The 17,612-nt window shown below is 40.8% G+C and overlaps 1 protein-coding gene across 1 annotated transcript; it reads left to right on the top strand.

The window, feature by feature from the left end:
* The first annotated feature begins 4,077 nt into the window (after positions 1-4,077).
* Positions 4,078-15,142, top strand: si:ch211-11n16.2 (zinc finger FYVE domain-containing protein 1). Its single transcript, XM_046863703.1, is given in 12 exon segments — positions 4,078-4,295; positions 7,436-7,940; positions 8,215-8,426; positions 10,058-10,073; positions 10,076-10,163; positions 10,900-11,008; positions 11,100-11,197; positions 11,977-12,094; positions 12,768-12,938; positions 13,055-13,244; positions 13,390-13,491; positions 14,414-15,142. Coding segments are annotated over 12 exon segments (1,959 nt in total). The 5' UTR covers positions 4,078-4,178; the 3' UTR covers positions 14,647-15,142.
* The last annotated feature ends 2,470 nt before the right edge of the window (positions 15,143-17,612 follow it).

Below are 17,612 nucleotides of genomic sequence, written 5' to 3'. Positions count from 1 at the left end.
AGGGAGTTTGTGTGAGCGAGAGAGAGTGATAGATAGATAGATAGATAGATAGACAGACAGACAGACAGACAGACAGACAGACAGACAGACAGACAGATAGATAGATAGATAGATAGATAGATAGATAGATAGATAGACACAAACCCTCAGAGCGAAGTACTGGGAAACCCAAACTCAGCTGCAGAGTAACATGTAATGTGGCCCTGAACAGACACTACAGCGTGGCAGAGAACATGAGCACGTCACACCCTGATGAAGTACAGACTCAGTGGACACGTCTGGCCGTGGAGACAGACGGGGAAACACAGACAGTCCTGTCTGTCCTGCAAGCAGAGACTCTGCCTGCAGTGTTTACTGAACACAGAAGAGACAGAACTGCAATACAATTACACTCCAGCCAAATACTTCACTACAACGAACCAAATCATCCCCAACTCCAACCCCCTCAGCTCCCGACAAACTGCCCCATCTACTGGGGGAGCACAGAACACACACACACACACACACACACACACACACACACACACACACAAAACCTAAACTTATACCCACACATATTTTCCTTTGTATTAAAAATACTTATTTATTATTTTTATAGATAGATAGATAGATAGATAGATAGATAGATAGATAGATAGATAGATAGATAGATAGATAGATAGATAGATAGATAGATAGATAGATAGATAGATAGATAGATATAATTATTTGTAGTTATTGTAAAACAATTTCAGTGTGTGTGTGTGTGTGTGTATTTAAAGTTATATTCTGCCATATTTGTGTTATGTGGCCCCGCAGTAGTTATCATATGTGTGTGTAGTGTTTGTGTTTTGGTCTCTTTATGTCTATGCAGGGAACTAAGGCTTCTGTAACTTGCTGGATTCTATGGCACCACCTGGAGCAGACATCTGGAGTAGCATGAGATGTCAATACAGGCTTTATTTACTCACACTGACGGCCGTCCTTAGTCATAATTAACACTCCGAATATACCCGCATGATTTTCCTCTATCAGTGGCATGTTACTCTGTTTTGATTGTGCACTTGACCACAGTGAGGTCCAGGGTTCTAGAATGTACACTGTATGTGTTGTTTGTTTATTTATTTATTTACTTACCGCCACATGTTCACCTCTAGTGCTGGAAATATACAGTGGATTAGGCCACACCATCTAAATCCTGGAGTACCATCTGTCCAAAAGTACCATCTGCCCTGAAGTATCCTGGTTCGCAAAATTTTTTACCTCTGTCCTGGTGTACTACCTGACCTTGTGTACCCCTGGCCTGGTGTACCGTACCACCTGACCTTATGTACCCTGTCTTGGTGTACCGCCTGACCTTATGTACCTTGTCTTGGTGTACCGCCTGACCTTATGTACCTAAGTCCTAGTTTACCACCAGACGTTGTGTACCCCTGTCGTGTTGTACTCACTGGCCTTATGTACCTTTGCTCTGGTGTACCACCTGACGTTGTGTTCCCTATCCGGGTGTACTCCTTGACATTATGTACCCTTGCTTTTGTGTATTACCTGACCTTATGTACCCCTCTAAGGAGGTACTACCTGACCTTATATACCCCTGTCATTGGGTACAACTTTATCTTATGTACCCATGTCCTGGTATATTATCTGACCTGGTGTACCCCTGTCCTGGTGTACTGCCTGACCTTATGTACCCCTTTCCTCGTGTACCGCCTGCTTTTAAGTACCCCTGTTCTGATGTACCACCTGACCTTATGTACTCTTGTCCTGGAGTACTAGCTGACTTTATGAACCCTTGTTCTGGTATATTACATGACCTTATGTACCCCTGTTCTGGTGTACCTCCTGACATTGTGTACCCCTGTCAGTTTAGAACCTATGAATTTTTCCTGTTTGTACAGGAGAATTTAAATGAAATACAGGTTGGTCAGTGTATACTTATCTTACTTGATGTTCATTAAAGCCTCTGAAATATGCTCCATAGTCCATATTTATAGCATTTTTCCCAGATGTTTTTTAACATGATGCTTAGAATTTAATGGCAGGTGGACCCAATAGGATGTCCAGCTGGTGTCCAGCAGATGAATCCATTGGGATGTCCAGTAGATGGAGTCAGAAAATCATCTTAATATATTGTACTACTACCCTTTTTTTTAAACTAATTTTTACAAGCATGATTTCGGATGTTTTTACTCGCAAATAAGAATAGATAAATTTTTTCTTCCTATGTTGTGCCCTTTGTGCTCTGATGCCTAAACTATAATGGAAAACAATCAGAAAACAATTCTTAGTGCAGCACCTGCTGACTCTCAGGTTAACCTTTAAAGGAAACAACAAGTGAAAACATAAAGATTAAAGGACTGCAGGTAAATGCAAGTAAATTATGGGGTGCCACAAGGCTCAGTTCTAGGACCTCTGCTTTTCACAATATACATGCTTCTCTTGGGAAATATTATTAGAAGGTTTGGGATCAGCTTCCAGTGTTATGCTGATGATACCCAGGTTTATATCTCATCTTAACCAGACAAAACATCTCAATTGGCTCGGTAAACTAAGTGTGTTATAGAATTAAAAGATTGGATGATGCATTACTTTCTATTTTGTAATTCTGACAGTTAGCTACAGTTAGTTCAGAATGCAGCAGCCAAAGTTCTCACAAGGTCAAGAACATATCACTATATAACTCCAATCTTATCATCCCTTTACTGGCTACCTGTTAAGTTTCTATTGCTAACTACTTACAAAACCCTAATACTATGAACAGCAGCTGTTTCTTTACCCATCTTGAGGTTGCACCAGCTCCAGTTGTCCCACCTTATTAAGATTATGGACCTTCAAAGAGTAGATGGCGACCCCACAAACATCCCAAACCATCTACGTACCAGTGCCCTTTAGATCCCACTTTATATTGTTTCGACATTGGATTTCTTAAACATTTAAAGGCTCTGGCATGGAGGAGTTGGTGTTGGATCTATGATGATCTCAGATGTTGAGCTATTTTATGTTTGTTGTGATAAGCGCTATATAAATAAACTTGAACTTGACCAGAGGACTGATGTTGTTGTGGTGGTGGTGGTGTTTGTTGGCATGTTGGTGTATTGGTGAAGTTGATTGCCACAAAATATTGGTGAGCATCCAAGTAATTGTCCGAAAGAAATGAGACCTTTATGTTCATTACTCATTCATGTTCATGTGTAAGAGTGGGGAAGAGAAATGTATTGTGCTTCAGATGTTATTTGGAAAATAGATAATGGGGCTGAGCGATCACCGAAGGGCAGAGGGATGGCAGACAATTCAGTTGAGTGAAGGATTTGATTTATGCAGCGGTCAGCTTCTCTAAACCTGAGATGAAGAGCTTAATTATGATCAAGATGAAGAGAAAATACGAATGAAGGAGTAATGTACAGCTCGACAAGATGGAGTGGCAAAGATCAAGAAAAAGGAAGTGAGGGACATTATGATTGACAGGGTCCCAGATGGGAAGTTCCTGAGAATGTTCTCACTGTTTGGACTTCAATTCAATTAATTTCTATTCGTGTTGCGCTTTTTATTGAACAATAAACATTGCTTTAAAGCAGCTTTACACAGATAATGTGATAATATAGAATAATTAAGATGGTCTTTATAAGTACGTTTGTCCATGATGAGCAGCCGGTGGCGACTTTGGCGAGGAAAAACTCCCTGAGACGGTATAAGGAAGAAATCTTGAGAGGAACCAGACTCAAGAAGGAACCCATCCTCATCTGGGTTGCACCGAATGTCCATTTATTGCAGATATACGATGTTGAGGTGTGCAGTGATGTTGATCAGATGCAATCTGTAGTCCTGAGTCAATGTAGCAGACTGTTGACATTAACTACAGTCCAAATCCATTCTAAAAGCTTGGCTTATGTGTTTTTTACATTGCTCATGGGATTTGCTGATTGAAAATGTGATGTATTTTATCTCTGATTAAAGGAGTGAAATGAAGTAAAAGATTTGTTCATTTTGATGAATGAGATTTCAAGAACTAAGAGAGAGGGGTGTAGTTATGAATTTACGGTGTCTACCACTAGGTGGTGGTAATTCACTAATCTCATGTTTGCAGTAGAGCTAAAGAAGAGGAAGAAGAAATCAGGGACGCCTCGGAGGCGGAAGTTGTTGTGTTTTGTTGACAACTCGGAGGGTGTTTACTGTGGAATGGTGGACGTTCCGAAACAATGTCAGAGATGCTACTGAAGGAGATGGAAGAAGTGTCGCTCGGCCAGCCGAAGGAGGAAGAAGAGGAAGAGTGCACAAGGAGTTTTCTTCTCATCGATGAAAACGAAAGTCTGCAGGTAAGCTGTCAACTTGTCACGTGTCACGTGCAGTGAAGTAAACAGATCATTCCACATTGTTTTCAATAAGTACCAACTTTGGGAACTGTTAATGTGGATTAGTTTCTTTATAATAATTGAATATGCATTTGGTATCCTTTAATATGCATTTAATGTTGGAAAGCATCCTGTCATTAATCCTAGAAAAGCACGTTTCTTTCTGATCCTCTTCTACTCAAAAGTGTGTTCATCTGTCGCAGGACAAAATTTTAGGTGAATTTACAATTTTCTATAAATCAAATAATGGACATATATAATTTCTTTTACATAAAAGACATTACAATCTAGAAGGCAGGAGCAATAAACAAATCTGAGAACCATCCCAGTTTGAAATCGCATTTTAAATGTAATGGCTGCAACTTGTTAAAAAAAAATAATAATAACAATAAAAATAACACGTGTAGCATCCCGTCTTCTTTTAACAACAATTCGTATACGTCCGGGAACAGAGGAGATCAGTTGCTGGAGGTTATGAAGAGGCATGTTGTCCCAGTTGTGTTGGATACAGGATTCAAGCGGCTCAACAGTCCTGGGTCTTCTTTGTCATGTTTTTCATTTCATGATGCACCTAATGTTTTCAATTGGTGAAAGGTCTCAGCATGTGGATTTCAGTTTTTATTTTTTTTATTTTTTACTACAATACAGATGGTTAGCATTTGTTTTGTGGATGTAAAATTAAAACATGATATAAATATTTGAGATTTGAGGGGCCCCAGCATCCCTATAGGAAAATATTCCTTTTACTCTGCACTCCCTGATAACGGGAGGGTGGGAAAATACAACCTTTCCTTTTTTTTTTCTCAGGATGTAAATAACTATTTCGTGGCTCAAAGTCTATAAACAAACACACATTAATATTGGGAAATTCCTATTTATCATTTAGATTACAGCAGCACTGTTTTCTGTTTCATGATGTTCATAAGGAAAATAAACAAAGCCACAGCATCTCATTAATCCAAGAAAAACAAACTTCTTGTCGATCTTTCACAATTCACAGGTCTGTGTTTGTGTTCGGTCTACAATCTTATTGTTGCAACAGCTTGGTGGAGCTGTTTTTAAATGGGGTATGCGAGACAGAAGTGTTGGTACCCCTGCAAATGCAGTCTTGGGGGTGAGAAAGCCATTTTTTTTTCTCTCTCAGAGCGTAAATATAAATTGTACAATCCTTAGCAAGTTCTATAAAACAAACAACCAAACGGAAATGTTTCGTTTGAGAAAGTCTTCAGGGCAGAGCTGTTTGGACTTTGTATGTTCTGGATAACTTTTGCTTTTCAAGAGAAATCAAATCAAACGAGGTGAGAGAGCGAGCGCTGCGCAGTGTTTATGGCTGCTGTAACCCGATAACAGGAACCCACTTGTCTCGCAGACGTTCCAGAATGTTAATGTAACCGTAAAGGGTTAAAAGCATCCACTATAGCTTGGTTTAATTATTTCCATTTTGCATCTGCATGCATCGCTTCGGTTAGATCCGCACTCCAACCGATCTCCAGCATCCTCACCATCATCATCCTCATCACATCTGAGCGTTTGTACAATCCGATTAAATTGAACCTGCCTTTAATAGCTGAGCTCATATTGCACTTTATTATCCAACTCTGAGACAGCACACTTCTATCTGTTCTGCAAGTCAACAAGAGGTGTGAAGCTGCTGCTTTTCTGTCTTGCTATCAGACGTTTTGAAATAACTAGACTATGTGTACAACTCAAAACAACTCAAAATGATCATTACATTCAAATCAACAACACTTAGCAGACGCTTCTATCCAGAGCGAATTACTATTATATCTTTTATACAACTGACTAGGAAAGGTCTTGCTCAAAGGCCCTGCAGTGGCAACCTGGTGGTTCTCTCACAACCTTTCAAATGAGATGCCCGACATCTTAAGCATTAAACTCCCACATCCTTTTTATCAATAGTAGTAGCATGTGACGTTGACATTTCATTCATTTACTAGACTCAGGTGAGTGATAAAGCTTAATATTTACATGGGTCAAGGTTGATCTCTTCTTTTTAATAGCGAGCCAGTGGTACTACAGTAGTCCCACAAGTAATGCGAACACACCTGCTTATTATGCGATCATGAGTCAGTGACAATGATTCTAATCCGGTTTTTCCAAAAGTGCTTTACATGCAGCATACTATTATCAGGTATGCTTATTGTCACATAATAGTTAGACACTGTGCAATATGATTGGAATGCAAGCAGGAACTCAAGGAGCTCTTGGATATAAGGCAACCAGCAGCAACATCCCAGTTTCCCAAAACGACCATGAACCCTTGCTTTACCTAAGAAAAAACCTATTCACAAAAGACTTGACTAAACAAATGTTTTCGGTCTAAAACTGAGTCCCGAACACTAACTGGATGGCTGTAATCTAACTGTGGCGATTTGTGAGAGAAAGCTGTACTCAATGCTGTAGTCTTCATTATTCTAGGTACCAACAAATAGCCTGCACCTAAACATACCAGTCTACCAAAACGCTTAATAATCATGAACCCTTCCTTTACCTCAGGAAAAACCTATTCGCGAACGGCTCGATTAAATGAATATACTGTAAACTTAGATCTCAACCTAAATTTCAATCTCAATCTTAAAACTTAACTTGAACTCTAAGACTATCTGAGTCCCGAAGTCTAACTGGATGGCTGTACTATAGCTGTGGCGATTTGTAAAAGAAAGCACTGCACACTACTTTAGTCTTCGCTATTCAAGTGACCAACAAATAGCCTGCACCTTTTGATCGAAGTAGGCATGCTGGTTCATAATAGACCAAATATGAATTGGTACACGAGCTACATGAGTAAACTTGGGTTAGATAAGTAAAAGCGTGTACATTTAGACAGAGGTGAAAAGTTTTGAACTAGAGGTCGACTGACTGTGGTGGTTTTTATAGGTTGGTATCTAGGTTGGATCATAAAAGGACACTTGCGATAAAAACAGCACAGTGTCAGTGAATTGCTATCGTTATGAATTTTTGGCAGCAAAATAATCGATTATGTTTGATTGTAACAGAACTGAGACTGTCGGGTATCTGTTTTCTTTTAACTCAAGAAAACCTGAGGCTTTTTCCTTTAAAAAACGTTAAAATGGCCTTTCCAGGTGGACGATGAAGGCCACTTCCTCAGGAAACTGGGCTGCAGCACGTCAGAAGGCGTCAAGGTGCTCACCATCTTCGGGAACACCGGCGACGGCAAATCGCACACGCTTAACCACGTGCTGTTCGAGGGCGAGGAAATGTTCGCCACGTCTCCTTCTCCTGCCTCGTGCACAATCGGGGTGTGGGCAGCGTATGAGCCTCGCCTGGGCCTGATTGTGCTGGACACCGAGGGTCTTCTCGGCGCATCCACGCACCAGAACCAGAGAATGCGGCTGCTGTTGAAAGTGCTGGCTGTGTCGGACGTAGCCCTGTACCGCACACGGGCCGAGCGCCTGCACAACGACATGTTTCATTTCTTAGGAAGTGCTTCGGCCGCGTATCTGAAGTACTTCACACCTCAGCTGCGTGCTCTGTCCAGCCGATGCGGGCTCAATGTACCCCTCTCTAACCTCGGGCCGGCGGTGGTGGTATTCCAGGAGACATCACGCACTCAGCTGCTGGGTCACGGTGAGCAAGCTCTACACAGAATCTTATACACCATGTAGGAGTGGACAAAGCATGAATCCATTAGCCAGGTCCAACAGGCCAATGCTATTTTTGCTCAGTTTAGCTTCTTGATGCTTAGACCCATTAATTTGTAGTGATGGGTACTAAGAAGGTACTTAAGATGTGATTCGAACTGTGAAAATCATGATCATTATCAACGCACTCATTAAAGCCAGAAGGTAAACTGCAAAAAATCTTTTAATAGAGTCTACAGCATGTTTGTGCTTCTCTACAGATACCACGGTCCCGGCAGATATTGTGCTTCAGAAACGATTCCATGACTTGGGCCTGGGCACTGAAGCCTTCAGCTCCGTGCAGTACGTGGGTACGCAGACCATCACACCCCCAACAGACTTCTCTCAGTTGAGGGAGATCATCATCAAGCAGGTTAAGAGCACGGCGTCGCGAGCCCCACGCCAGCCAGACATCGTCTTTAGTGCCCTACAGGTACCGTATCTGCTGTCTCACTTTGAGAATGCATGTGTACAAGAAACAGTTACAAGATACGATGAAATTCTGCAATGATATTCTGTGAATCTTCCAGCAACCTTTTACATGAAAACCAACATATAAAATACAAATTTTCCAAATGACCATGTGCACGTATAAAGTGTAGGGATGGAAATATTCACGTACTCCTTGGCATAAAAGTAAACGATGTGATGCATCAATTTAAACATATTTGCATCAATTGGTTTATATATAATAGTAAATGCGCTATGATATTGTGATTTGTGGTGAGAGTAGGGAGCAGGTTAAGAAGAGTTTGGAGAGGTGGAGGTACATGCTGGAGAGAAGGGGAATGAAAGTCAGTAGAAGTAAGGGTGCAGTTACAGGGAGAAGAGGTGGAGAAGGTGGAGGAGTTTAGGTACCTGGGAACAACAGTGCAAAGTAATGGACAGTGTGTTAGAGAAGTGAAGAAAAGTGTGCAGGCAGGGTGGAGTGGGTGGAGAAGAGTGATAGCAGGAGTGATTTGTGATAGAAGAGTATCTGTGAGAGTGAAAGGAAAGTTTATAGGACTGTGGTGAGACCTGAGATGTTGTATGGTTTAGAGACAGTGACATTGAGTAAAGAACAGGAGGGGGAACTGGAGGTAGCAGAGCTGAAGTTGTTGAGGTTTTCGTTGGGAGTGACAACGATGGATAGGATTAGAAATAAGTTTATTAGAGGGACAGCGCATGAAGGACGTTTTGGAGACAAGTTGAGAGAGGTGTGATTGAGATGGTTTGGACATGTGCAGAGGAGGGACATGGGGTATATCAGTGGGAGAATGCTGAGGATGGAGCCACCAGGAAGGAGGAAAAGAGGAAGACCAAGGAGGAGGTTTATGGATGTGGTGAGGAAAGACATGCAGGTAGTTGTTTTGAAAGAGGCAGAGCGACCCCTAATGGGCGCAGCCAAAAGAAGAAGAAGATTAGAAAGTGCACTATACTATTATATAAGTGATCAATCATTTGTAATCAATATTTTATATGTGGAACGATTTCTCTAAACTGTTTCTTGAGCGCGCTCTCTTAGCACCACTGCCGAGGCTTGTGCTGAGAGTCACATAGAATACAGAATAACATGGTAGAGGTAGAGCCTTGTTTGCATGGTTTATACACTTTTTGTTTTGTTTTGTTTTGTTTGTGAAGAGAGATGGGTAGATTCAGTAGTCCATGTTGGTATCCACATTTGTAAAAGGTTGTGTGTCTGTGTGTGTGAATTATCCAGAGGTAGACTGTAGTCTATAATTTCATTTGCATTGTGTGTGGGATGAATGGGGTAGTTGACAACTCAATGCTTTCCTTATGAATCTGGCCTGGAAGAGACTTGCCAGTGTCTAAATAAGATGTTTGAGGACAAGTCTGGAAGGGGTAGTTGACACCACTTTGGACCACAGGGTAATCTGTGTCTGCGGTAAAGGGGGACGAGGCAGTGGCTTGGTGTTGTTCACAAGCCTGATGGCCATTGGGTAAAAACTTTTTTAGCCTACCATCTTCCTGATGGTAGGAGCGTGAAAAGGCTATTATAAAAGGCTTCAATTGAATTGACTGTGAAAAGCACTCATTTCATGCCTTTTCTTTTTCCACGGTCAGGCCTTGAGCGATCGATTCTGTGGGAAATCCCGGATGAAAGAATCAGCATGTACTCCTTCTTTCCTGACGAGTATTTCACCTGTCCGTCCGTCTGCCTCAGCTGCAAGTAAGTGCACCAGGTTTTTGTCATTTTCCGATTGAAGAAATGAACAGGAGATACGCTACGGACAAAAGTTGGTGGATACCTGAACATTAGATTTTTATGGTACATACACTATATTGTCAAAAGTATTGGGTCCCCTGAACTTTCCTGCTATATGTGGTTCTCTTTTAAGCAGTTAACCCAAAGCTTTTTAGTTTTTAGACATGCTGTAATAAAGCTTTCACTTGAACTTGGAAAACCCAAACGTGTTCCAGCATGGCAATGCCCCTGTGCACAAAGTGAGCTCCTTGAAGATCTGGTGTACATGCTTTGGAGAGGAAGATCTTGAGTGGCCTGCTATAGAGCTCTGATCTCATGCCTACTGAACACCTTTGGGATAAATTGGAATGCTGACTGCACCCCAGGTCTCCTCACCTACATCAGTACCTGCCTTTCATAAAACCCTTGTGGCTGATCAACACAAAAATCCATAAGCACACTCCAAAATCTAGTGGACCATCTTTCCAGAAGAGTGGAGGGAATTATGAGCTAATTGGGAGTAAATGTGAAATGCAATGCTCAAAAATCACATACTGTACCCATGACTAGGTGACCTAATACTTTTGGGAATATAGTGTATATCTAGGGGTCAAAGCTGCTACTGTTTTTAAAAACATGAGTGTATTTGGTCATAATGGTGTGTAGCATAATACAGGTTAATTAAGATGGTACTTAATGACTGTTTTTGTTGCGGCCCCAGCATTCGTTGCAAGAACGGCATGAATCACCAGAAAGACCGAGTGCCACACATGGCAGACGGATTGTGCCAATACGCACATCAGTACAACAACAAGGTTCTCATATGCAAGGTGATTTTAACATCATACTTCCTGTTTTGTTGCCGCTTTTTTGGCCAAATGTAAACTGAACTAATAAAAAGGTGTGCTTCACTATCTTCAGAAATGCTATGAGGGCGGAAGGGAAGTGATCGTCGTGCCCAAAACCTCAGCCTCCACTGATAACCCGTGGTTTGGTCTGGCAAAGTATGCCTGGTCCGGGTAAGCAAGGTTTAAATACCCAGCAAATGACTCTTGGACAGTTTCTTCTTCACTCCTCAATTTTTTCCATTTCCTGTTCTCATATCCAATTTAACATGAGAGTACGCTGGTGTCAGATTCTCCTTAAAAAACAAAAAGCAGAAAAATCCAGTCTTCATTGTTCTCTTTGTGCCAGTGGAATGATTGGCAGTTGCACCAGGGTTCTCCAATATTAACCGGTCGACCGATTCATCAGTTTCGCCGACTAATCGGCACCGATATTTTTTGCTGGATCTATCTGCGAAAATCTATACTGATATAGTTTTTCCGGGTTGCGTCTGCACTGTCATTATACAGTACGAGAACGGCCTCTAGAGGCAAATCACCGACACCACATGCCGTTTGTTTCGACATGCAAGACCGCACGCTGTACATGTTCATGTTGGTTCATTGTGCATAAACTAAAGTTGACAGTTAAAATTAAAAGTAACTTACAAATTGAATCTTACGTTAAAGCATTACCATATCACATAAATCCAAAACTGCTTATAATGGCCATCTTTTTTATTGACATTTTTTTATCCAGTAGTAATTTTAAAAGTGATTGGTTGATTAATTTATCAAGGTTATCGGCAAGTTATCGATCGACCTCTACAAAGTCCTTTTTTTTTTTTTTTTTTTTTTTTTTTTTTTTTAATAAAGTTGTTTTTTATATTTCACACATTTCCAAAATATGTTCATAATGTCTGTGAAAGTCAATAGCCATGTATGCAATAGAGACATCAACCCTCTTTGTGCAGGTATGTGCTGGAGTGTCCGTACTGTGGCATCATCTACCGGAGCAGGCAGTACTGGATGGGGAATCAAGACCCCGAGAGCACCGTTGTGCGCACCGAAGTCAAGCACGTCTGGCAGGGGGTAACTCTTTTCTTTTTTTTTTTATTTATGTTTGTTTGCTTGGCTGGGAATCACTCTCAGGTTTTCAATGCATTTTGGAAAAAGTATGAAAAAGTATTGAATTTGATTCGAGTGGCTAGAATGGAAAAAAGAACACTGCGTATTGAAAAATTTGTGTTTCCCTCCTGTTGCCTGATTTGTTTTTCTAAAATATAAAATGAAGACTTTACAAATGCTCTATAACTCGTTTTCAGTCGTTTCCCAAAAGTTGCTTCGACCTGCTTCATTTCCTACTCGGCGTTTATTTACTTTCCGCCGTGACAAAAATGTGTTTAAAAAAAATTTTTTTTTCAAATGTATCCACTTTGGAGAGCTTTTTCAAAAATGTTATTGTTGATTGGAAACGGCGCCTCAGTGTGGACTGGAGGCCAAAGTGGAAAAATATGTGTTTTCAAACAAAAACTTATCAGTGTGGAAATGGACAAAGGGTGTTTTTGTTAATAGACTTAATATTAGAAGTTCTGTTTTGTAGTTTCTTACTGAATTGCACATGAACAATCCATCTCTCGCTGTAGGACCAAAGGTTTACGGTTTAAAAAAAATAACAATAATAAATTTTTTTTTTTTGCAGTTTTAAAAATGATGTTTTTGGTAGACGTGTCCTCAAAATCTTCTGTCTGAACTCTCTGTCCAGTCGGAAGCTTTCCAGGCCGACCATCAGAACGCGGCTCAGCGAGTGCTAGATGGGGTTAACTTCGTCCTCCAGTCGGTGTCTGAGTACAGCTCGGGTCCTACCAAAGCGGTCACAGCCTGGATCACAGATCAGGTGGCTCCGCCATATTGGAGACCTAATGCTGAAATTACAGTAAGTGAAAGTCTCAGCATGAGGAGAGGTGACCCCCACCTTGCGTGAAATGAACATATATTTGTAAATAGTATGTAATTCAGCTTTTCCTAGTCTTAAACGTTTCTTTTCTGAAGGAATGCCATGGCTGTAAGCGGGTGTTCAAGGAGGCGGAGAGGAAACACCACTGCCGTGCTTGCGGCGAAGGATTCTGTCAGGCCTGCTCCAACCACAGCATGCCCGTCCCTGAGAGAGGCTGGGGCAAGAACCCGGTGCGAGTTTGTGACGCCTGCCACCAGCAAGGAGGATCTCCACAAACCATTCAGGGTAAGAATCCAACGATATCAAAAAGGATATTAAGTAGCATCAACTGGATCCCAAATACAAGACCATTAGATTAGTAGGTCCTGTAGTACCATTTAAAAATTTTTGGATCAAATTTCACCGAACTGATTCCTGCTTTCTTTCCCAGCCGTTGCGCAGGCGGAGCCCAAGGCACTCGTGGCCCGCAAGATGACCGAGATGGCGCAGTCTACTTTGAACGTTGTCTCCAGTGCAGTAGATTACCCTCTCTGTGAGCATGCTTCCTGCAGAACACGACCATGATCATGGTTTTATTTAAATACTCAAAAAAACTATTGAAAGACTAAACTATTCACTAATACCAAAATATGAAAGGTGAAATTTTGGACATTTGTAAGCTGGTCCTTTCGTTTCTATGCAGCAAACCAGATCAAATACAAAGAATTGGACAGTGAGTAAAGAAATGGGAGTCCAAATCGGACATTATTGTCTCTCTGACAGAAAGACTGTAGAACAGAAGAGAAGTCAAGTGAAAATAGAAAACAACGTGGAACATCTGTACATTTTTACATTCGTTTGGTAAAAGGAAATCTTCATTCCATAAAACTACCTAGTTTGTGGCATACAAACAAAAGGAACATGCACGTGTCTGTCAAAAACAATATCAGACTAGGTGTTTTCACAAGTTCAATCTAATTTCCTGTAAAAAAAGAAATTCCCCACACTTCCTATTGGTTTGTACTTTATATCTCAAGTCTGTGAATCCCCCCGTTTTTTTTTATTGTCTGTTGTTATATTGGTTTTCATTTGAACTGATAACCTTTTATCCTTATTTGCTCAAACCTGTAAAAACGTGTATAAAAGGACTGCAATATCGGTAGTCATGCAATGACGGCAGGGAAATTTAACATGGGCCTTGTAGAAAAAAATTATAATAGCATAATATGAATTTTAAAAAAATCACTGACTTTTGCTGACTTGGTGGCCTTTTTTTAGATTATTATTATTATTTTTTGTTTACGTTTTTTAATAAATAAATAACCTGCCTTCTAGAAGCCACGCCCTTTTTGTCATCTCAAATGAAAGAATGACAGTTTTGTTGCGTATTCCTAAACTTTTGACTGCAGATTTCAATCTAGATGTGTACGTAACTCAAATCAAAGTATTGAGTCCTGTCTTTGTATCGTCAACAGGTTTCGTAAAGGGCGTGGCGCGACCCGACTACTGGGTTCCGGACCACGAGATCACCCAGTGCAATCGGTGTACCAAGACGTTCAGCTCCAGCGTGCCCAAGCACCACTGCCGCGCATGTGGCCAGGGGGTATGCGGGGTCTGCTCAGCCCAGTGCCGGCCCGTGCCCTCTCGCGGCTGGGACCATCCGGTGAGGGTGTGCGATGCCTGTGCCGCTCGGTTGGACTCCGAGTGACTCGACGACAAGCGCAAAAACCCAGGGGCTCTGAAACACACAGCGCTGGTAGATTGTGCTTTCGGAATTCTGTCGGTGTAGTACGCTATCTGAAAGTATTAACTCGAAACATTTATGTAGGAAAGGCTGGATTAATCACAGCTTTTGAAATGATAGTTTGATTTGCGAACAACCGGGGAAAAGCGCTTGGGGCCGATTTACTTCCTGTACTTCCTAATACTTACAAAACATGTATCATTTTACACTCTGAAGTTTATTACACTCATAACACTACAGGTTACAGATTAGCAAATGTCAGGGATATCCCGGGAAGAAAATCCCCCCCTTGTAAAAATGTAATAATGTTTATAGTGTGGTGGGTGTTGCACTTTGTAAACCCATACAGACTCCTCCTACTAAAATCAGGTACCCGTCTTTAATGCTGAACACTCTGCTAGTTTCTTAATGATCAGATGCAAACGTATCATTATAATAAAATATATATATACATACAGTATATACACATGCACACTATATTGCCAAAAGTATTGGGTCACCTAGTCATGGGTACGGTATGTGATTTTTGAGCATTGCATTCCACATTTAGTCCCAATTAGCTCATAATTCCCTCCACTCTTTCTTGAAGATGTTCCACTAGATTTTGGAGTGTGCTTATGGATATTTGTGTTCATCAGCACACAAGGGTGTTAGTAAGGGCAGGTACTGATGTAGGTGAGGAGACCTGGGGTGCAGTCAGCGTTCACATTCATCCCAAAGGTGTTCAGTAGGGACGTGATCAGAGCTCTATAGCAGGCCGCTCAAGACCTTCCGCTCCAAAACATGTACACCAGATCTACAAGGAGCTCACTTTGTGCACAGGGGCATCGCCATGGTGGAACAGATTTGGGTACAATTGAGAGCCTCCAGGTTTGTGGTAACAGTTTGAAAAATAACCACAGGGAAGGTCAGGTGTCCCTATACTTTTGGAGATTGTGTATATATATATATATATATATATATATATATATATATATATATATATATATATATATATATATATATATATATAAAATGCACTGCAAACCCGGTGGCCTTTTTTCAAGGGTTATTCACATAGAAGCCTTCTACATAGAATGACCTTCGTCCCTCAATAATAAGTGACCCGCCTTTCTTGACGCTCCGCCCCCTTCTTGTCATCTCTTATGAACGATGCAACCTTTCACCACTATTTCGCTTCCAAATCGCTCCAGTGTATTCACTGCAATCACAGAATAGGATTCTAACACACATTTCTGACTCGTTTGCACATTAACCCGTGCATATTTTATTCGATCTTTCATTTAAGCTCTTTTATGCAAGAGGGCTTGTGAGCTATTAGAGGGGGGAAAAAAACAGAATAAATGTAATTCTCGGTGCTTGAATGCGTGCGATCCAGCAGCGCAGTCACCGGGCCCAGCTCTGAATTATGCAATGATCATTTAATAAGTACAATTTATTGAGCTGCTCCGCTTTTCAAAAAGAAATCGAGATCACATCTGCTCCATCAAAGTCTCATGTCGACTTTGTCCATTTGTTAGTAACCACATTTCACACTCAGGGGAGGGGGGGTGGCTTTGGACAATACATTTTTTTAGGATCAAGAGAAATTGTTAATAATCTATAAACCTGAGCCGTTTCAGTACTGAAATGTCAGTTTCCGTGCTTCTCTCTGTAAGAATTCATACCTTCTCATAGACGTCTGTATTACTGGCTCCTAAATATCCACATACGAGGCCACAGGCTGAGGGGAAGAATTTCGATTGGGTGCAAATAATTATTACCCTTCCAAATGTTCTTCAAAATAAATCTTTTTCTTTTAGAGGGCTTTATTTTTAACTTCATGTATTTTAAATAAGCAACACACATTTACGAATTCCCCCATTGGTTTTAATCCCAGGGGGTGCCAATAATTCTGCAGCCAACATTATTGATTTGAAGGCAGCTGCCAAGGTGTCACTGGAATTTGATTGAGGTTTATATTATTGAATTAAACCACTTTTGAACATGAATATCGTGTCTGTAGGTGTCGAGATTTCATTTAGCTGAGAACCAGTTGATTGCTGTCGATATTTCGAATAATAATTAAGTAATAATTAGTATTATTAACTGAGCCCAGGTAGGTTTTTATACCAGGTTTTACCCAAATCGCATTTATTTGGTAGTTAAATATTAAATATTTTATTGTGATGATGATCATGTCATGATCATATTCCCTCCCCCCCATCCTCTGACATGCCATGTATGTGTATGGTGGATTTAGTTTTAGGTCCTGATCTGTTCTCTGTTCTCCGGGTCAATACCGACTTCTTGATTACCGGATCCGCAGCGCAGTTGTTCGGAAGTAAATGCGTCCCAGTACATGACCTTTTAAAAATCTAACAAATATGTCCAAAAAAAATCAATTAATATAAGGCTTCATCCTGAAGGTTTTTAATAGGGGTGGAGGTCAGAGCTTTAAAGGAAGCCCTCCAAGATTTTTCACTCCATCCCATCATTTTCATGGAGCTGGCTTTGTGTACAGAGAAATGTCATGATGGGACAGGTTTGGGTCTCCTAGTTTAATTGGAGGCAGATAATAAATTCAAAGACATCCTATATGACTTTAGATTTGTTGTTACAGTTAGGTAAAGAAGCACATATGGCAGGAAACTTCAGGCGTCCTAATACTTTTTGTCGATATAGTGTATAATGCATTGTTAAAGCAATCATATAATAGCAATATAATTCAATAAAGCAGTTACTCATTTATTAAGCATAAGAAAAATCCTATCATAACCAGTTCATTTATCGTCTGTATAATCGCCTGCTTTGGAGATTCCTCGAACAGATTAGTTCCTGAGCAACTCTGCACCAAAGTGACCGAATTATTCTAGTGAAACAGGAACGATTTGAAGATTTCGGTAGACCTTGCCTTGTCTCGATCTTCCTACGGCTTCCACGTAGCACTT

The sequence above is a fragment of the Silurus meridionalis genome, chromosome 12 (assembly GCF_014805685.1).
Source record: "Silurus meridionalis isolate SWU-2019-XX chromosome 12, ASM1480568v1, whole genome shotgun sequence".
NCBI lineage: Eukaryota > Metazoa > Chordata > Actinopteri > Siluriformes > Siluridae > Silurus > Silurus meridionalis.
Note: the sequence above shows the minus strand (reverse complement) of the source record. Positions and strands in the feature narration are given on the sequence as shown.